Source organism: Lithobates pipiens, unplaced genomic scaffold, assembly GCF_037356315.1.
Source record: "Lithobates pipiens isolate NorthernLeopardFrog02 unplaced genomic scaffold, aLitPip1_a1.2 Scaffold_1, whole genome shotgun sequence".
Taxonomy (NCBI): Eukaryota; Metazoa; Chordata; class Amphibia; order Anura; family Ranidae; genus Lithobates; species Lithobates pipiens.
The window spans coordinates 185,918,596-185,940,970 of record NW_027507685.1 but is presented as its reverse complement, the minus strand read 5'-3'; the positions used below and the strand labels follow the sequence as shown (position 1 = coordinate 185,940,970).

Sequence of the window (22,375 nt, the reverse complement as noted above, 5' to 3'; positions counted from 1 at the left end):
CGCTGGGTAAGCCATGGAGACCCCACAACCGCTGACCAGCTGGTGGAGTTGGTTGAAAGGTACACCGTGGTGGAGGACCTACTTGGGCCTGCCAGGCGTAGGGAACCCACACCAAGGGCAACCAGACCAGCCATAGCGCCTAGGAGAGAAGCCCTGCCAGGCGGTGGGATACGCAAAACCGCATCATCTGCTACAGAACCTCGAAGGGTGGTTCCTGTCCCAAGAACAGGAGACCTACAGTGTTGGCGATGTCGGTCCTGGGGACATACCCGGGCGCAATGCCCACTTCAGGAGGAGCCTATGGACTGCGGGAGTGGTCGGAGAAGCTCCTTCTATGTGCAAAGAGTCTGCACCACTCACCTGGATCCAATTGCAGGACAGTTTGAGTGTGAAGTGTGGGTGAACCACCTTCCTGCCAGGGCGCTATTAGACTCTGGTAGCATGGTAACATTGGTACATGCCAGGGTGATTGGGAGACTTGGCCCTGTAAGGAAAACCCTATGGGTAGTGTGCATCCATGGGGACACCAAGGAGTACCCCATGGTTTCGGTGACTGTGTCCTATGGCCATATCTCAGTGACCCAAGAGGTCGGGGTAGTGAGAAGTCTAATACATGACATTATAGTGGGGCGGGACTGTCCACTATTTTTCGAACTGTGGAGCCAGGTACAGATGGGGCTGCCAGGACAGCCAGGAGAGTCTGAGGAACCTGGGCCTGAAACCCCCACAACCCACCCCACTGATACAGAGATGCCCATTATTGATAATGATACTGTAGAGAATATTAAGTTGAAGGATGTGTCTGTTTCAGATTGCAAAACCGAGTTAAACTCTGAGGGGGGAAGTCTTCCCATTACAGGTTATGCTGGGGGAGGATGATAAGGAGCTTTCCCCATTGCAGTCCCCGGTTGAGGAAAGTGAAGGGGAAACATCCTCAAGGCCAGTACACCCAGATCTAGATGTACCCAGGGGTACGTTTGGCACCGCCCAGCTGCGGGATCCTACCTTGGTCAATGCCCGAGAGCAGGTTTCTGCTGTGGATGGGGTCTCACAAATGCCAGGAGCAGATCAGAGGTTTCCTAATTTTGCCTTAAAGGGGTCTTGCTTTATCGAGTGGCTGAAAGCTGTGGGGAAACTATAGAGCAGTTGCTGGTTCCCCAACCGTATAGGCGGATGCTACTCGATCTAGTCCACAATGACGCACTGGGAGGACACTTGGGGGCATAGAAAACAGAGGCAAGGATAACTGACCGGTTTTACTGGCCAGGGGTGAAAGTTGAGGTTAAAAGATATTGTGCATCTTGTCCCGTTTGCCAGTTAACTGCCCCAGTGCCCCACTATAGAAGCCCTCTGGTACCCTTGCCAATTATTGAGGTTCCATTCGAGTGGATCACTATGGATCTCGTGGGACCCAAGGTAAAATCGGCAAGGGGGCACCAGTATATATTAGTCATCCTAGACTATGCAACCAGGTACCCAGAAGCAGTTCCTTTGAGGAAAACTTCCTCTAAAGCCATTGCCTGGGAACTATTTCAAATGTTTTCGCGAACTGGTTTTCCCAAAGAGATATTAACGGACCAGGGCACCCCTTTTATGTCAAAGGTGATGGCGGACCTGTGCAAACTTTTTCAAATTAAGCAGTTGCGGACGTCCGTCTATCACCCGCAGACCGATGGCCTAGTGGAGAGGTTTAATAAAACTTTGAAGACCATGCTAAAAAGAGTCGTCCAGAAGGACAGGAAGGATTGGGATATGTTACTCCCTGCCCTCTTGTTTGCCATCCGGAAGGTTCCACAAGCGTCCACGGGCTTCTCCCCATTTGAGCTAGTGTATGGGCGACGGCCTCGGGGGTTGCTGGATCTGGTAAAGGAAACGTGGGAAAGTGAGTTCTCACCACACAAAACCATAGTAGAGCATATCTCTCAAATGCAAGAGAGGGTGGCTAAGGTGATGCCGCTGGTGAGGGAGCACATGCAGAGGGCCCAGGAAGCCCAAAGAAGGGTGTATAACCGGTCTGCGAAAGTCAGACAGTTTCAAGTAGGAGACCGGGTGGCTGTCCTAATACCCACAGTGGAGAGCAAGTTCTTGGCCAAGTGGCAAGGTCCGTTTGAGATAGTGGAAAAAGTGGGGGAGGTAAACTACAAGGTACACCAGCCAGGGAAAAATAAACCATACCAGATCTACCACATGAATTTGTTGAAACCCTGGAGAGACAAAGACCAGGTATCCACGGTGGTAGCGGTACAGTCAGGAGACCATGCAGGGATCGACCTGGTGCAGGTGGCTGTTACCTTAAGTAGACCCCAAAACCAGCAAGCAAAGGAGTTTCTTCAAAGAAATAATGACATGTTTTCAGGGTTGTCAGGACTCACCAATGTCATCGAGCATGACATTGTAACTGACCCCAAGGTAAAAGTTTGGTTAAAGCCTTACCGTATCCCAGAAGCTCATAGAGTGGCAGTGTCTGAAGAGGTCAAAAGAATGCTCGAGCTTGATGTCATCGAGGAATCGCAGAGCGAGTGGTCGAGTCCAATCGTGTTGGTACCCAAACCCAACGGCACTCTTCGCTTCTGCAATGATTTTAGAAAACTGAATGAAATCTCCAAGTTTGATGCTTATCCCATGCCACGGGTAGATGAGCTCATTGAGAGGTTGGGGCCTGCCAGGTATATTACCACGCTGGACCTCACGAAAGGGTACTGTCAGATTCCCCTGACCAAGGAAGCTAGGGAGAAAACTGCCTTCTCTACCCCGGAAGGCTACTTCCAGTACAAACGAATGCCATTTGGTTTACACTCTACACGTTCCAAAGGGCCATGGACAAAACTTTGCGTCCACATCATCGGTACACTTCGGTTTATTTGGATGACATCGTCATCTTCAGCCCTGATTGGGAGTCACATCTTCCCCGAGTTCAGGCAGTCGTAGACTCCTTGAGAAGAGCAGGATTCACCATAAATCCAGAAAAATATGCAGTTGGGGTGGAGGAAGCCAAGTACCTAGGGTACATTGTGGGTAGAGGGCTGGTAAAGCCCCAAATAAGTAAGGTGAAAGCCATACAGGACTGGCCCCGTCCCCTAACCAAGAAGCAGGTCAGAGCATTTTTGGGCATAGTTGGCTACTATCGGAGGTTTATCCCCAACTTTGCCACCATTGCTGCACCCTTGACCGACCTGACCAAAGGCAGAAAGTCGGTGATGATAAAATGGAATAACGATGCCGAAAAAGCTTTTCATGGCATTGTGCCAGGATTCGGTGCTTGTTGCTCCAGACTTTAATAAGGATTTTGTTGTACAGACAGACGCTTCAAATGAGGAGGTTAGGAGCAGTCCTGTCGCAGGTAATCAATGGGGAAGAGCACCCCGTAGTTTTCCTAAGTAGAAAGCTGACGGCAGCGGAGAAAAACTATGCGGTGGTGGAGCGGGAGTGTCTTGCCATTAGGTGGGCCTTGGACTCCTTGCGGTATTTCCTCCTAGGCAGAAGGTTTCGCCTGGTATCCGACCACGCCCCACTGACCTGGATGAGGCAAAATAAACACACGAATGCAAGAGTAACAAGGTGGTTCCTGTCTCTCCAGGAGTTCAATTTTGTGGTGGAGCACAGACCCGGGAGACTACATCAGAATGCCGATGCCCTCTCCCGGGTCCACTGTATGGTGTCAAATGGTGCCTCCAACACCTCTGCGTTGAGGCGGGGGGGGGGGATATGTACAGGACGCCAAGGTTTGGTCCTGGACGGGTGCTATGTGGCGCCTATATTCGGGATGTGGTCCCTTTAAGGGAATCATGGTAGGCCTCAGGGGGTCACCCAAAAATGGGTGGCAAATTCCGGGGATAGTTTCGGGAGAAGACTGACTCGCGGTCCTCTCTATATTTTAAGAGAGATAGTTGGGACCCGGAATTTGGGAGGCTCTGAAGTGACATTTGGGTGGGAAAGAGCCTCCATCCCTGACCACAGGGATTCGGCCCACAGGAGGTTAACGGCCTCCAGTAAGACAGACAGCCTATAAGACAGGAAGCAGTAGAGAGGTGGTGGTGAGGAGGAGAAGGAAATGAACACCGGTCTGAGGAGCTGTCTGGCTGTGTTGTTGTATTTGCTGTTTTGCTATTTTGGAGGCTGCAAAAAGATTTCTGCAAGGACTCTAAAGAAACTTTTTGGTAAAGACCTGTTTACAGAACTGTAGGTGCTTTTCTTTTCCTATTATTTGTGCTGAAGATAAGCGGACTTTAATTTACGCTTTTTATATGCTGAAGAAAAGCTTTACTTTTGATTTAATTATAAATAAATATATTTTTGGTTTCACCTTATAACGGTTTATGCACTTAATGCACTTGGAGCTAGTATCCCCAAACTTCACAGTATATATATATATATATATATATATATATATATATATACACAATAGACTGTGTGTGTGTGTGTGTGTGTGTGTGTGTGTATATATATATTTCTCTTTCGTTCACTGACTGACACAGCTCCATTAATCCTGACCATAGGGTTGTTACGCCACCTTCAGGAGAGGACGAGGCAGAACATGTTATACATGTGAAAAAACAGAACTTTACAGTTCCACCCAGGGGGGCAGTCCCTCCAGTAACATCCCCTCAGCCTGCCTGGTAAAGGAGATGGACCCTGCGGGCCCATCGGTCCTGTTTTTTTTTTTGCAGAAGTTTGTCTTTTGTGCAAGATTTGGATCTGCCTGGCTGGGTGGCAAGATGGATACCCTTATCCTTTTAGTCTCCCCAGCCTGGCCATCAAGCGTGTGCAGAGCATAGCTATGTGCTGGGTCAGCCACGACATGCCCCTCAGACTCCATGGGTGGCCGGTGAGCACAACGCTTCGGGGCACACATATGACCGGGCTACTGATGACTGAGTCACAGTGTGTCGTGGCCAGCAGCCACCCAGTACTCTTCGGGAGTGGGTCTGTGATGGAATGTCCCCAGCTCGTCCGGATGGTAAGTACAGCTCTCCCTGCCTAGGCAGGGTTGAGCAGCTGGGCATTCCCTGGGAGGTCGATTCGGGGGTCCCTCTCTTCTCTCCCTGTCCCTATACCTATAGCCAGGGGTCTCCTGGGGGGCTCTCACCTTGGATGGGGGGCTACGCTGGGTGGCTGTGTCCCTGGGTGTCTGTGATCTCCCCACTGGAGGTATGCACATGCTGATCGCCATAGCGCTCAATGGAGCTGTGTCAGTCAGTGAACGAAAGAGAAAATAGGATTTTTGTACTCCCTGTAAAATCCTTTTCTCTGAAGTTCACTGACTGACACAGCTCCCTACCCTCCTATTGATCTACTTTATACTGCTTGTTGTCAGAAGGCAGGCTGAGGGGATGTTACTGGAGGGACTGCCCCCTGGGCGGAACTGTAAAGTTCTGTTTTTTCACATGTATAACATGTTCAGGCCTAGTCCTCTCCTGAAGGTGGTGTAACAACCCTATGGTCAAGATTAATGGAGCTGTGTCAGTCAGTGAACTTCAGAGAAAAGGATTTTACGGTGAGTACAAAAATCCTATTATATCCGAATCTGTCCAAATCTGTGAAGCCTGTTGCACTGCCACCTGTAATTAGGCACTGACGGCCATGGAGGAATAAAACTCGGAGGCACCTTCGCCAGAGCACTCCCCGCCACTAAACTACCTCCGCCAGAGCCACTGGGGATCATGAGAGCGGAAGAAGGAATAATCTGCACTCCACTCCTCCTCTCAATACAGACTGACCAAAAGCTTGTTTAGTGTGTGAGATCCATGTTCAGGTCGGCCAGGGACTGCTATCCGCCCTCCTATCCATTTAGAGCACTGACAGCGGGCTGGAGGACAAGCAGATCTCACTCAGAAGGAGAATGGGCCCTGCCCGCTGCTGGTCAGTATGAATATCCTGTGGAAGGTACTGGGTATCTTTCTTATCTTTCTTATCCCCCTCTCTGACCCCACTTTGACCCTCCCTCTGACACCCCTCTCTCTCTCACCCCACCTGACCCCTCTCTATCTCACCCCTATTGCTCTCACCCACCTCTCCCGAGTGACCTCTCCCTCTCTCACATGCAGGCAGGGGGAACTGAGTGGACAAGTGAGTGTCACTGATCTGCACTCAGCACTGCCACTGATCACATCCACCCAAAGCACGCACTGCCACTGATTTTCCCCCTCCCTTACAAGCACTGCTACTGATTCCCCCTTCCAAGCACTGCTACCGATTCCCCCCACCCCCAAGCACAGATACTGATCCCCCCAAGCACTGCTACTGACCACCCCTCCCAAGCACTGCTTCTGATTTCCCCCCAAGCACTGCTACCGATTCCCCCCCAAGCACTGCTACTTATCCCCCCTCTCAAGCACTGCTACTGATTCCCCCCCAAACACTGCTACTGATCCCCCCAAGCACTGCTACTGATCCCCCCCCAGCACTGCTGCTGATTCCCCCCCCCCAAGCACTGCCACTGATCCCATCTCTCCACTAGCCCTGCCACTCATTCCATCCGCACCAGCACTGTCTTCACTCATCCCACCCCCATCCCCCCAGGTCTGCCACTGATCCCATCCCCAGAGCACTGCCATTGATTCCATCAACTCCCAGCACTGCCAATAGACACACCTCCCCCTCCCCCAGCCCTGCCATTAATACCATTCCACCCCTCCCCCCCCTACTTCCACTGATCACACCGCCCTTAGTCCCAGAAACCAATGGGTGTGAGGTGATGATGTGCAGTAACCTCTAGCAACCAATCAGAAAGCAGAAATGATATTCTGTAACCGCTAGCAACTAATCAGTGAGTGGCAATGTTATGCTGTAATCTCTACCAACCAATCACAATTGTTGCCTGATCCGCTACAGTAAATTGAGTTTACCTGCTATTTATTGTAGTTTACAGCAGGTGGAGAGCAAAATTGCATGCAGGGGAGTCCAAAGAAAATTTTCGTCCAGGGTCCAATCAGTATTAAAGATGGCCCTGTATGGCTGGTGTGGGTAGGTAGCCTATCGGTAGCCTAGCCTCCTCCTCACTAGTATCCTGTTAAATGTTGCTGGACTGGGCTGTCTCTTGCTGGACTGAGCTGTCCCTTGCTGCACTGGGTGGTTTTGGGGGGGGAATGGTTCTATGAGGTGGGTAGGGGCATGAACCAGGAGGGGGGGGGGGGTGAGTTCCTGCACCTTTTTTCAGAGAAAAGCCATCTATCTATCTATCTATCTATCTAGTAATTGTCATTCAAAATGTGAGAGTACCGAAAGTTGAAAATTGGTCTGGTTAGGAAGGGGGTTTAAGTGCCCAGTGGGCAAGTGGTTAATATGGTTGAAGAATCTTTCATTTTTAACAACATTTTATTCCACGAAAATTGTAAATGTTGGTTCAGATTTTTGAAAGATGTGTTTGCGATATGAGAGGGTGACTTGAAAACTTCATCATTATTAATTACCTATATTAACTATTTGATACCTGGTCTGCAGTTTATTATGACTTATAGTCAAGAAAAATGCCCTTCTTGGATACATGGTATATGGTATGGTAAATGGAAGACTTAGTATTGATTTATACACAAAATCGACCAATGGTATTCAACTTTTGTATTTCAATAGATTCCTAGATTGTAAGCTCTAATGAGCAGGGCTCTCTGATTCCCCCCTGTATTGAATTGTATTGTAATTGTACTGTCTGCCCAATGTTGTAAAGCATTGTGTAAACTGTCGGCGCTATATAAATCCTGTATAATAATAATAATAATAATGATAATAGTTTCCACCCATCTGGGGTATTCAAATCAATTCCCAAGAGTCAGCTAATTAGGGTAAATAGAATTGTTACTAATAGTGAAGACCAAGATAAATGTTTAGTTGAAATGGAAAATAAACTTGCTCAGAGGGGGTATCTCATATAGAGACTATTAATCAAAAGAGCAACACAGGGTGCTGGCGCTTGAAGCTCAGATGTTTGATTAAAATCAGTCTAAATGTTAAAAGTTAATTTAAAGCACTTTCAAAGTTTAAAAGGTACTTGGGCTCTGTAAAGGATCCAGTAGGGGTCGCTTGCTGTCTGTAGTGGATGGGGGACCAATGGTATATTTGCACAATCACTGGCAGGAGCTCCTCTTCAGAGTGAAGTCAGCTCATAAGCAGGAGACAGATATAGAACACAGAAGAGTGCCAGTTCAGTAAAAATGCATTTATTTCATATCAAACAAGTAAAAGTCTCACTTACATAGAGAATCAGTAATGTGTGGATAAACGCTTAGCTGTTCCCTCAAGCAGGCAATGTCTCGGAATAAAGATGTTAACGATATCATCCGCAGAGCGCTGGGGGAAGCTCAGCTATGCTCTGCAATCCGTAGAGACACAGACCGGCTCGTGAGGACAGCGTGTGACGTCAGCGGGGGACACCAGAAGACACAACGCGCTTCTGAGCATGCGCCAAGTCCAGAACAGACATGCACGCTTCTTTTTCAAGTGTAGGTGTAAGGAAAACAGAAAATTCAATAATTAATTAAATAATAATAAAAAAAAAAATGGATCTGAAAATAAAAATAAATATAAAAATAAAAATAAGAAAATTAAAATAAAAAAATGAAAGTTTAAAAATAAAAATTAAGATGCCAAAATCAAAATCAAAATAAAATCGATTATAGTAAAGCGAAAAAAAAAGAATGAAAATAAATTAAATATTTGAAATAAGTAAAAAAATAAATGGAAAAATAAATAAAAATAGAAATAAAAATAAATATAGAAATAAAAATAAATAAAGAAAAATGAAAAAGAGAAATAGGATAAAAAAATAATTTGGAAAATAATTATAAGAAATTATAATATTCATGTTGTCCTTAGTGACCCAGAGAACTCCGGACCGAATGCCTCATCTAACCTACGCTGCATGTCCTCCCTGATCCTGCAAAGCCTGCAGAAGGATCCTCATATTCTTCGGATCAAAGAGAGGGGCCATTACTGGCTGGCCACTCTCCTTGATCCACGGTACAAGGGAAAGGTTGTGGACCTTATCTTGCCGTCGTAGAGGGAGCAGAGGATGAGACATCTCCGGGAGGCCTTTCAGAAAGGTCTGTGCAATGCATTCCCAGAGACTGGGAGGTTACAAACTCCTGGTCCTGGACAACGTGTTGTTGAGGCTTCGGTCAGTCACAGAAGGAGTGGTGGAGAAGGTGGCCGTCTGACCAATGCATTCAGACAATTTTTTATTCCGCAGTCCCAAGGTATGATTGGTTCCAGCAACCATGGCCAGCATCTGATTTATATGGTGCAGGAATACCTAGGGGCAAGGTCAGACTTGGACACCTTTCCCACCGAAAATCCTCTGGATTACTGGGTCTTGAGCATGGATCACTGGCCAGAGCTTGCACAGTATGCAATTGAGCTACTGGCCTGTCCTGCATCCAGCGTTCTTTCGGGAAACGCACCTTCAGTGCTGCTGGTGGCTTTGTTACCGATCACAGGGTGCGCCTGTCCACGACTCGGTTTATTGACTGACCTTCATAAAGATGAATCGGTCTTGGATCACCACCAGCTACCAAGCACCTGAAGCTGATGTAATCTAATAATTTTTTTTTTAAATGTCACATCCCTTCAAGACTGCCTATGCTGATGCTGAGTGACTGTCCTGTTATGTTGACTGACTATACTCTTCCTCCTCAATGATCCCGCTGATATCTTGGAAGAACATTTTTGCTTCTGGGCGATGCTACCAGCCCTATTTTTCAGCCCCTGTTTAACAGGGGCGTGTAATTAAAATGTTTGATGCAATGCTTTGCAGCAGGGCTCATTCCTGCACTCCAACTAGAGTATGTGGGAGAGGTCGCAGTGTTGTGGCACCAGCAAGCAGTGCTTAAGACCTAATTTTTCAGCCCCTGTTTAACAGGGGCATGTAATTACAATTCTTGATATAATATTTCACAGAAGGGCCTGTTCCTGCGCCCACTGAGAGTAACTGTGAGGGCTTATAGTGTTGTGGCACCAGCACCACCACCACAACCACTAAAAGCCCAATTTTTCTACCACTGTTCAACAATGGCATGCAATTACAATTCTTGATATAATCGTTCACAGCAGGGCGCTCCAGCGCCCACCAACAGTCACTTTTAGGGCTTACAGTCAGGGCAGGACTTAGGGTGGTGGGGGCCCCTGGGCTTGAGTCACTTTCGGGCCCTACCTTCTATACATTATCGGATTTATCGGCGTATAACACGCACCCGAAGTTTAGGAGGGGATGTAAGGAAAAAAACTTTTAGGAGGGAAGTTTAAGGGAAAAACTTACATTTAAATGCCCATCAATGCACCCTTATCAGTGTCCATCTGCAGCCTTGCCCATCCATCTGCAGCCTTGTCCAATGTCATCGCAGCCTTGTCAGTGTAGCCTTGCCATTTGCAGCCTTGTCCCAGTGTCATTTGTAGCCTTGTCATTGCTGTCTTGAAGTTTAAAAATGGCTCATCTCGGCGACTCTCGGGTCCTCTTGGTGGCTCTCGGGTCCCGTCGCAGTCCCAAGCAGAGCAGAGAATATCCGAGTGTAATCGGCTTGGCTCACGTTCACGCCCAGTCCCTGTGTTATGTCCATCATAGGGCGGGACTGGGCGTGACTTTGAGCAGAGCCGAGTACACTCGGCTTTGTATCTCGGCGGGGCCCCCTATTTGACCGGGCCCATGGGCTTGAGCCCAGTCAAGCCCAATGGTAAGTCCTGCCCTGCTTACAGTGTTGTGGCAACACCAACACCTTAGGCCCCCATTTCTGCAGAGCATATAGGGCAGGCCCCAACTTTCAAACATCCAACTTACAAACATCTCCTACTTGCAAACGGAAGGAGACAACAGGAAGTGAGATGAAAAAAGACGGAAGGCATAAAAAAATTATACAGGGGTGATAACCCTTCCCTATGTTTTCCATAAAGCTTAAAAATAGATTTTTTGACTGGAGCTACACTTTAAAAATGTACCAGATCAAAATTACAAACAGATTCTACTTAACACAACAAACCTACACAGTCCCTGTCTTGTTTGCACTGCCTGTATACTGCTGTTCTGAGTATATAGGGCCTGGGGGCCCCACGCCTTTCCTTTTTTTTTTTGGGGGTACGGGTTCCCCTTAATACCCGTACAAGACCCAAAGGGGCTGGTAATGGGCGGGGGGGCTACCCATGGCATTTTTTTCTCAATGATTTTCATCCGTATTGCTGGAACCAGACATGACATTAAATGTCATTTTGTGCAGGGACTGTTCTAAACACGGGAAACACATGGCACTTCACAGGCATACCCCCCAGGCACGATATTTAAAGGAATATTTCACGTTTTTTTTCACTTTAATCTTCATTAAAATCAGTGCTCCCGAAAAAACAGCAGTTTTTAAAAACATTTTAGGCATTGACCCATGTCCCCTGGGGAAGGAGCCTCGTACCCAAACCCTTTTTAGGATAATATCTTGCATATTAGCCATTCAAATTAGCACTTTTTATTTTGAACGTTTGCGTCTCATAGACTTCAATGGGGTTCTAAAGTTCGCACAAATTTTAGGTCCATTCGAACGTTCTGGTGCGAACCAAACTGGGGGGTGTTCGGCTCATCCCTAGTCCAGACCAATTTTCAGTCGAGGGAGAGTATCATCCCAACTTCCAAGTCTGGATCCACCAGCTGCCTTGATTGATGTTAGTCTCAGCGAGCTGCTGAGACTGCCTCTCCCCGCCCCTCCACAGCTCAGTGCTCCAGTGAGCATGGAGAAGCAGAGTGGAGAGCTGTTGATTGACAGTCAGCAGCTCTCCTCTCTGGGATCTGGGAAAACCAAGCCATCAGCTGAGTTTGGCAGTTCTCAGTGCAGAGACAGCAGGGGACAGCTGCAGCATCGGTCTGATGCTCCATTCACATAGGTAAGTATGAATATAAAATAAAATAAAAATCCCATACTTCTTTTTTAACACTAACAGTGAAAATCTTAGTATACCTTACATTGGTGGTCAGTGTCTTCTTATATTGGTAGTTGGTATAGTGGTTGCATATGTTGGTGGCTAATGGACGAAGGACCCCTTATATTAATGGTCCTTGGAAAAGGGACACTCTTACATTGTTGACCAGTGGGAAATCTGCCCTCCCTTACACATAAAAAGATCATTGATATCAGTGTTTACTGGGAGTTAAGCTGGGTATACAGTAGTAGAATTTGAAAATGAAAATTCTTTAGGAAAATTCATATGAAAATTCTCAGAACATTTAAATGTTGTTTGAAAGATTGTGTTTGCTTTTAACATTCGATTTTAGAATCAATGGAGTTTGCTAAAAAAATACATCAAAATTTCCATCCTGCCCCTTCAAATTTTCTCATTGCTGTGTTCTTAAACGAACGTTAATTGCCCCTCTAATGATTATAAAAATGAACAAATGTGCTTATAACATTCTTACAATGGAAAAAGGTTGAATGAAATTCTACTAGTGTATATTCCACTTAAGAAACTCTTCATTGCTCAAGGAACCCTTAGCAACCTCTGGAGGAGGAGCTCAATGGTCAAAAGCACACTTTATATTCTGTAAGCATATATTGTGAGTTATTATTCTAGTGTTTACCACTGCTGTGACCTTTACATTTTTACTAAATGTGTAGTTATTCCCAATAAATGTAGACATTTTTAGATGTAATAAGTAAATATAACTGCTCCACGAGCATGTATAATAACAAACGATGTACAAAAACATTGTTTTTAGGCACCTTATGCCATAGCACCCCAAAGTTTCTCTCTGATTCCTACTGTGCCCTGTGTGTTTGCTGGCAACTGCAGATATGGATGGTATTTGCTCACTTCTAGGCATGTCCCCATATGTGACATTACTCAGTCCTTGTGATTAGCCATTCAGGTGCTGTAGCTCATACAAGATGGCAACCTAATAATTTATGGCTTCATACCAACCACCAGAGTCTACTGTTTGACCTCCACTAAATATTTAAGCCCTGATAAAGGGGCATCCTTGAGCTGCTGAAAACACTTAGGCCAGCCATGGCCAGTTTTGATGTGGGAATCCCTTCTGCCAAGCCATTATCTTCTCCGGTGGGGGAAGCTGTTCTCTCCGGGAGAGACAGTGATTATTGCTAGCAGCTATAACAGCCGCTTGCTATAAACTCATTTAAAGTTCGGCAGGCTGGTTGTACATTCAGCCTGCCCATATATGGTTAGAATCTCGGCTGGTTCCTGCTGAACCGCCCGAGATTCAAGCAGTCTGTGGCCGGCCCTAGCCACTTTTGGACTTTTATTGGGCTGCCTTAGTGAAAAAAGAATATATGTGTTGGACTCTAAAGAGTGTCAGCTCTGGTATTTTACATAAGCTGTTGTCAAGTGTGAAGGAGTCCCTCCGCCACTGAAGGGAGCAGGCAAAGATGCAACATTTTTGACAGTGTTCTGTCTTGGTAAGTAGAAAAGGTTGTAAGTGGTAAAGGTAACTAGATCAAAATTTGAACTAATTATTTTTAGTTTCACAGCTCTTCTTAAAATAGTATCCAGGTTTTCCATTAGGCAAGAATACTCTCAACTGGTGTTTGAAAAAAAACCTTCACATGGGCCTCCAACAGGTCTTTACTTAGAACCCAAGAATATAAAAACCACAGATCCAAATTCACTGGTTCAGTCAGAGTCGCTAAAACATTTTTGGTTCAACTCATCTTTAACTCAACAGTTTGAAGATGTCCACGCAGAACATGCAAATACTAGCAAGCCCCTAAGGTAGGCTTTACTTCATGTGACAGCTTTAAGTTGTCCATTTGTCTCCATTGGCACTGCAGAGCAAATTTTCTTCTGTTGCTCCACATGTGTGACATAGACTTTGAAGCAAACATTTTACCACGAGCCCTGGATGTGTGTCTTCTTAGCTCACAAATGCAAAATTCCTAAATCATATATTCAAAGCTATTATTTATATTACTAATTTCTTTTTTTCCAGTGTGTGGAAGACTGTGAAGATGCTCTTCCTGATCTGCATTTTTTCCCTTGCTCTTTGCAGCCAGGCTTCAGGTATAACACCTTGGGTGTTTATAATGTTGGTTAAAAGGGAATTGTTTTAACTTGTAGGATGGATAACTAAAATTCCTGTTTATAGCTGATTTTCTAAGCCGCTTGGATGTAAAGGAACACAAGTGACCCCTTATTCTAAAAAAAGATGTGTGTACTTACCTATCTTTAATCTGCTCTGGTCCGGCCACATGATCCCACAGCTCCAGCATTCCTGTGTCGGTTTCTGAAGGGAAGAGGAGGGAGCGCCAACAATAGCTGGGCCATGGGAGCCTATGGGTGACATTACTGCTTCTGGAATGCAAAGCTTTTTCGAGCATTCCCTGAGCCAGAACTGCAAGATCATGTGACCAGACAAGAGTGGATTAAGATAGATAAGTACCCACATCTTTTTTTAATCCAGGCTAGGTAGTAGGGGGTAGGAAACCTTTTTAAGAATAGTTCTAATTAGGGTTTTCTTGCACCTTATCTTGGACATTAGATTTGTATACTTGTTAGCATTGTCAGAATGGGGTTAGCAATGGCAACAAGGGTGGCCTCTTGAGATTGCTTTAGCCTGTAAACCAAATCTTCCATCTCATCTCAACCCCTTCACCTAAGCTTAACCTATTAGGCTACTTTCACACTGAGGCGGTCGGGCGCCTGCGGTAAAGCGGCACTATATTTGGCGCCATTTTAGCGGCGCTATTTGGCCACTAGCGCCACTGCAGCAGTGCTTTGCTGGCGGGTTTGCAGCACTGCCCCATTGTTTTCAATGGAAAGGGGCGCTTTAGGAGTGGTGAATACACCGCTCCTATAGCGCTGCAAAGATTCAGCTTGCAGGACTTTTTTGACCGTCCTGCAAGTACACCGCTCCAGTGTGAAAGCCCTTTCAGGGTGCTTTGCAGATGCTATTTTTAGCACTATAGCACCTGCAAAGTGCATCAGTGTGAAAGTAGCCTTATACTAAGGCTGGCCAGAGATGATTTTTTTTCCCGATTAGCCACAGGTGAATGGAGGAATCCTCCCTGCTGTGCTGTTGCGGAGGAGTCCCCACTGTCAGAATACACTAATCAGTACTGCAACTGCTTATCAAATAAACATTTTCCAACAGTCCTGTTAGATAGAAGTCGATGGTTATATCAACTTCTTTTAAATGGGAATGGCCATAGATGGTACAAAATTCAGCTGGTGGCTGCTGAATGGCCAAATTTAGATCCATCTATGGCCAGCTTAACCCTACATTTAAGAGAAAAGTAAGCAAAAATACATATCACAGTAACTGTGGTATTAGTAAGATCATTGTTCCAAAAATCTCATGCACTAAATGGGATATTTAAATTCTGATGGCTATATAAATACATATGGGCTGTTCACTTTGCAAGGGAAGTTTCCCCTGGAATGTCAATTTTCCTCAGAGCTTAGTAAATGAGGTGAAGCTCTTCTGACTTTCTTCATTCAATCATATGCAAGCAAAAATGCTATTTATTTCCCCTTGTGCCTCATTGAGTATTATTTGCAAAGTAAAATTTCACCACATTCACCAAGCTCTGGGGAAATTTTCCTTGCAAAGTGAAGTTCCCTTTGCAAAGTAAACAGCCTATTTGCTTTTAGGAAATTCATTCAAATGTGTCAGTTTATTAGATTTGATAACCTATGTTTTGTACAAAGTGAAACAATCCATACTTAAACAACTCACACATTCTGATGATATTTAACTATTCATGTTTTGAATGCTCTTGCATTTGATTCTCTATTTTAGAAGACTGGTGCTACGAAGACCTTCTGTGCGGTAAGTGTGTTTGTCTCTAATAAATAAATAATTTATTTACCACAATAAATTTTAAAAGCAAATGCCTAATTTGGAATGAAGTAATAGATTGTAGAGTTAAAGAATGATACAGTGGTGAAATACTAATTGGGTTTAAACTGTTTATGGTCAGTCAACATTGTGGCTCAATGGAACTGAGTATGAGCACTCCCTGGCCCCCCTCACGTCAGCAGTAGCACACAATGGATTAACACCTCTTCTGGAGCCCCACAGGACTACCTCTTCCTAGCTAAATAAAAGACAACCCCTCCCCCAAGATAATCGTTCTTCTTTTTTAGTCACTTCCAGTTCAGGTGTCTGCCTTTTACATAACTGGCACAGCCCCAGGAATCTTTTGAATAGCTTGTTGACAGTGGTGATACCTTGGTCTAGTTGGCACATGAGGGTGTTTCAATTTGCCTTCTTTAGTCTATGAGCTGTGCTGTCTATGAATCAGAAAATCTTTGTGCCTATACAAATTCAGCAAGAACTGGAATTTTGGACATTGCCACTCTGCTTCTTTGGGGCATGCCTCTCAGCCCAGGAGATAGGATAATTCCAAAGCCAGATGCCAGTCCACAATATGAAGAATCAGGTGCAAGGCCATTGGAGCACGGTGGAATGCAGATTCCCCAATCATCATGCATGCAAAGAAGCCTTTCTAGCATTGCAAGCCTTTCAGGATCTTCTTCAAGGGGGAGGACAAGACCGTAGTAGCCTACATTGCCTGCCAACTATATCTATCTCCAAAGGTCAATTTTTAAAGTGGTATCCAGTGTCCAGCAAAACTGGGAAGTAGTCTCTTTTGAGTTTTAACACCTGAGTCACTGAGTGCACAGCAGGAAGACTTCAGTTCCTTACAAATGGTCAGGTTACTAACAGTGTACTTGATCAAAAGAGGAAAGTGGACAATCTTTTCATTCAGCCATCAAGTCCTCAAGAGTCATCCACTGTTGGGTTACCAGGATGATTAGATTGGCATGCAGGAAGTAGGCCTTTCTGCTCTAGAACAATTGCATGCTTATTTGACTAGAGGGATGGCAGCCTTTAGGGCAGTTATGCCAGGATTGCTTGGAAGATATATGTCAAAGTCTTGTGCGGCCTTCATTCAACCTTACAAACTAAATGTTGGGTCAGCAAGTTTGGGACAAGAGAATTCAATTATTTTTGGCTTTAGCAGCTTTTCTTTGATTGCCAAGGTCTCGTTTAATTTGTTTTCTCCCACCCATTTTTTTTGGTATATCCTGTTGTGTGCTGGCATGAGGTGAGCCACGAAAATGGATAATTGTTATCAAATACTTACCGTCATATTCCTTTCCTGGCCCATCCGCACGTCAGCACAGGCTCCCTCCCTAGTGGCCGGTTACAGGCTAGGTTTTCGAACACCTATGTTGAGGGAGGGGTTGTCTTTTATTTAGCTAGGAAGAGGTGGTCCTGTGGGGCTCCAGAGGAGGTGTTAACCAATTGTTTGCTGATGTGAGGATGGGTCAGGAAAGGAAATTACGATAAATATTTGATAACAATTTTCTGTTCATGTCTCCTGTGCTGAAAGAGTTTTATTAAAGGGGATCATCACCCTTTGAAAAAAGTTTCCTCATCTCCATCCCAACACACATGCACACAGCTACACAAATATCTATCTTTTTTTCTTTTTACTTTTTTTTTTAATGAATAGGTTTTGGCCCATTTTCCATCTATTTCCTTGCCTAGAAGAATGATGTCAGTACCCCCAATGCCTCCTGGGATATTAAATGTGCATATCCAAGGAGGTACAAGTAGCACTTCAGTAATTCCACTTACTAGAGGGGGGGGGGGAGGGAGTCAGGCCTAGCAGCATGTCATTGGGAGGCAGCACCTGAACCCAGAAGAGCCGACAGTCAACCGATGATGACACAGGAGAACATGGTGGCGCAGGACCCCAGCAGTGGCTGTAGAGGAGAGCATCTCAGCAGGACAAAGCTGGGTCTTCTGGGTGGATGAGTACCACACAGCATCAGGTAAGGTCAAAATGAAAAATGAATGGGGGAGGGTAAAGTTCCTCTTCAATAAACTAAAAGAAGAATCAATGAAGTATAAAAGAAAAAGGAGTTAGACAAGAAGGCAATGAAAGCAATTCCACAACCCTCCACCTTATTAGAAAATCACAAAATTTGGTCCAGACGACTCACAATATAGTTGCGATTTATTCACACTCAGTCACACCTACAGTGGTGTGAAAAAGTGTTTGCCCCCTTCCTCATTTCCTGTTCCTTTGCATGTTTGTCACACTTAAGTGTTTCGGAACATCAAACCAATTTAAACAATAGTCAAGGACAACACAAGTAAACACAAAATGCAATTTGTAAATGAAGGTGCTTATTATTAAAGGTGAAAAAAAATCCAAACCATCATGGCCCTGTGTGAAAAAGTGATTGCCCCCCTTGTTAAAACATACTATAACTGTGGTTGTCCACATCTGAGTTCAATTTCTCTAGCCACACCCAGGCCTGATTATTGCCACACCTGTTCACAATCAAGGCATCACTTAAATAGGAGCTGCTTGACACAGTAAGGTCCACCAGAAGATCCTTAAAAGCTACACATCATGCCGAGACCCAAAGAAATTCAGGAACAATTGAGAAAGAAAGTAATTGAGATCTATCAGTCTGGAAAGGGTTATAAAGCCATTTCCAAAGCTTTGGGAATCCAGCGAACCACAGTGAGAGCCATTATCCACAAATGGCGAAGACATGGAACAGTGGTGAACCTTCCCAGGAGTGGCCGGCCGCCCAAAATTACCCCAAGAGCGCAGCGACGACTCATCCAAGAGGTCACAAAAGACCCCACAACAACGTCCAAGGAACTGCAGGCCTCACTTGCCTCAGTTAAGGTCAGCGTTCATGCCTCCACCATCAGGAAAAGACTGGGCAAAAATGGCCTGCATGGCAGAGTTCCAAGGAGAAAACCACTGCTGAGCAAAAAGAACATCAAAGCTCGTCTCAATTTCTCCACAATACATCTTGATGATCCCCAAGACTTTTGGGACAACATTCTGTGGACCGATGAGACAAAAGTGGAACTCTTTGGAAGGTGTGTGTCCAAGTATATCTGGCGTAGAAGGAACACTGCATTTCATAAAAAGAACATTATACCAACAGTAAAATATGGTGGTGGTAGTGTGATGGTCTGGGGCTGTTTTGCTGCTTCAGGACCTGGAAGACTTGCCGTGATAAAAGGAACTATGAATTCTGCTGTCTACCAAGAGATCCTGAAGGAGAATGTCCGACCATCTGTTCGTGTACTCAAGCTGAAACGAACTTGGGTTCTGCAGCAGGACAATGATCCACACCAGCAAGTCCACCACCGAATGGCTGAAGAAAAACAAAATGAAGACTTTGGAGTGGCCTAGCCAAAGTCCTGACCTGAATCCTATTGAGATGTTGTGGTATGACCTTAAAAAGGCCATTCATGCTCGAAAACCCTCTAATGTAACTGAATTAGGACAATTCTGCAAAGATGAATGGGCCAAAATTCCTCCAGGACGCTGTAAAAGCCTCATTGCACGTTATCGCAAACGCTTGGTTGCAGTTGTTGCTGCTAAGGGTGGCCCAACCAGTTATTAGGTTTAGGGGGCAATCACTTTTTCACACAGGGCCATGATGGTTTGGATTTTTTTTCACCTTTAATAATAAACACCTTCATTTACAAATTGCATTTTGTGTTTACTTGTGTTGTCCTTGACTATTGTTTAAATTGGTTTGATGTTCCGAAACACTTAAGTGTGACAAACATGCAAAGGAACAGGAAATGAGGAAGGGGGCAAACACTTTTTCACACCACTGTAAATGGCCTATCCCTGCTAAAGGCCAATAATGGCATCTATTCCTTAATACTTTAAGGGGTTTTAATTTCATTAGGTCATCAGTATGGCAAGTGTCTGGAAAATAATCAAAAACATTTTTAAAAATGTTCTTGTACTTATTGATATCATAAAAATAATTATTAGCTAGGCCACAGATGTCCCATTTTATATAACCTCTATGTATATGGCCATTCTTTTAACATAGTAGTTGGAAGTGGACCTGTGTTTTGGAGGGACACTGCCTAAACAGGGGAGTCGGCAGCTTGGATTACTTTTCTGTAGGGTAGCCAAGAAGGACTTGTTTGTGTAATCTGTAATAGCACATAGGGAAGGAAGATTGAGGAAATAACACAGGGAAGTGTAAAAAAAAAACTGGGTTAGTAACACAGGGAAGTAAAAAAAAAAATTGTTGTTTTGTGGGCAGTATTAAACTTCCCACCTACAGATTGCCGCATTTGTGTTTTTGGTTGTCCTGGTAGTTCCAAAATCCTAGTGTGTAAATTAAATTCAATGTATCTTATGTCAGCAATATGGACTGTGATCTGGGGGATGTTTAGCTCAGTGGCAGATGCTTTATTAAAGTGAGCCATGGCAGTCGGCACTTTGGTTTAGAGGCGTGGCAGCCCATTTTGTTTTAAAAGGAAATATTTAGAAAGTTCTTACAATAGCAGGTTTCCCATGCATGGGGTTCTTTCTCAGCAAACACAACTGATGAAAAATACAGTGCCACTTGGCTCACTCAGACTCAATTGCAGTACCTTGATGCACAGGCCCACTCCTGCCCTCCTAATATGGTTCTGCAGCCCCTTCTGGGTTTGCTCACTCTACCCAAGACTTCTGGGCATCCTCCAGCCTCGTTAGCCTGGACTTGCTAGCCGTCTGGCTTCCCAAGCCTCCCAGAACTTTTGGTCTCCTAGGCCTGCGTAGCCCTCCCAATCTTCCCAGTCCTTCAGGGAAGAAGTCCCCTCACCAGGGAGGCAGTATCTGACAGAAATAACAAGGTCTCCATAACATGGGTCTGTCTCCAAATGTTATCAACTGGCCCAAGGTATGCCTAGATCTGGCGTATAACAATAATGACCACCTGTGCGCTCACACAGGCTGTGAGCAACTAGCAAAGCCTGGACACAGGACTGAAGGCCACATCCCACCCAATGCTCATTGGAAACTCCAAGCTTCCAGCCCAGATCTGGATTTATCAAATTCAGAGAAATATTAAGACAGTTGTGTCTGCTCACAAAACAACTGCTGGTGCTTCTCAAATAAACTCCTTGAGAGTCCTGTATCCATTTCAAACCCATTTATATAGTGGCAGGGACTCCCACTGTCACATGAGCCATGTTAAAGTTTCCAGAAGTTGGACTGGGGGTGGTGGGAGAGGTCTGGCTGGAGAGTGCTCTTATAGCGTCCTAGCATTTTTACACAGAGCAATTCCCCAGCTGGTGGTGGGTCACCCAGTATCGGAGGTCTGAAAGGGGATCACAATATGCAATTTCTATAACCAATGAACACCAGTAATTTAACTTAATGAACCAATTTGCCATATCTGCAGCATGAAAGGTGTACACATAGCTGGGAGCATGATGAGTGTATACAAGGCACTTAAAAATGGCTGCATTCAGCATTTTCAACAAATTTTCCATAATATATAATTTACAGATCTGAGATGCACTAGGAAGATCCTTGTTACCTTAATAAATTCAAAAGAGAAACAATAACCCTTAGCGCAGAGATAATGCTGGCAATATAGGCTGAAGGCTTTGAGGAACTCTGTAAATTAAAAAAAGTAGAGGCTGTAAAATGTGAATATACTTATTTTTTAATTAAACAAAATGAAAAACTTCAAATTCAATTTAAAAATTATGTATGGCTGCTGCATAAGCGGTTTGTATTGCCTTTCAATTTAAGTTTGCAAACAGATTTCATTTTATATAACTGGCATGAGTTTGTACACAGGCCTTCTTGGTATACCCAACTGCACCTCTTTGTAATTAGCTGATTAGCTCCCTAGAGGTATGCACAGTGGAATTACATGTATTTGCAAGTATCATGACATGATTGGCATCACCTATAGATTAACAGCACTTGAAATTTTATCTTTGGTGACAAACGTGCATACCCAAAGGGATACCAGGGGGTGCAGTGTTTCCTACTGCAATCCTGGCACTCATTCTCAACATCTGCAGAACAAAAGCAGTTAAGGATCTGCAATATAATCTACTAAATTCATAAAATCCTATATTTTAAATTTCAATGTTTTTATTGAAATACTTTCCATAAAAGAGATTACAAAGGTTATGACAATAGTTGCGGATCCTCCACTGTGTGAAATACATACAAAATACGCAGTAAACCAAAAATAGAAAAAAGAAGATCCAAAAGGCGTAATCCAAAGACCTTCACATACATGATAAATTGCATTGTTAAAATATTATATTTTAATTTGTACACATAGAGTACACCAGAGGTTTGGTAAAGCATTTCTCTAACAGTTTGTATATATGTCATTTACTTATTAGAACCTGCAACCTGGAGCTCACATTATCCAACATGTGGACAGAACTCCCAGTCACCTATTAATATCATAACATCTGAGACCAGAAGCTATGCTAGTCTGGGCCCACTACAAGTTACTGGTGTATCAGGATCTTCCTCAGCTGTTCTCACTAATAATGGCCACACAGGTAAGTGTGTAATTTTAGGCTGCATTTCTTATGAAATGTTTATTTTAAGGAAAATGCCACCATTAATGCATTGTTTTTCTCCAAAACTCC

General features: G+C 44.5%; 1 protein-coding gene and 1 long non-coding RNA gene across 3 annotated transcripts in view; one reads left to right on the top strand and one right to left on the bottom strand.

Moving 5' to 3' along the window:
- The window catches only part of LOC143980412 (uncharacterized), a 67,228-nt gene extending 58,971 nt beyond the window's left edge, over nt 1-8,257 (bottom strand). The window contains exon 1 of the long non-coding RNA XR_013274287.1: nt 8,189-8,257. This is a non-coding gene — a long non-coding RNA (uncharacterized LOC143980412). The remainder of the gene's footprint in view (nt 1-8,188) is intronic.
- LOC143980386 (carbonic anhydrase 12-like) overlaps nt 1-22,375 on the top strand; it is a 95,440-nt gene that overhangs the window by 47,430 nt on the left and 25,635 nt on the right. For both annotated transcript variants that reach the window (XM_077479000.1, XM_077479001.1), the window contains exons 2-4: nt 13,904-13,974; nt 15,713-15,742; nt 22,121-22,285. In XM_077479000.1, coding sequence (XP_077335126.1) covers nt 13,923-13,974; nt 15,713-15,742; nt 22,121-22,285 — 247 coding nt within the window. In that variant the 5' untranslated portion in view covers nt 13,904-13,922. The remainder of the gene's footprint in view (nt 1-13,903; nt 13,975-15,712; nt 15,743-22,120; nt 22,286-22,375) is intronic.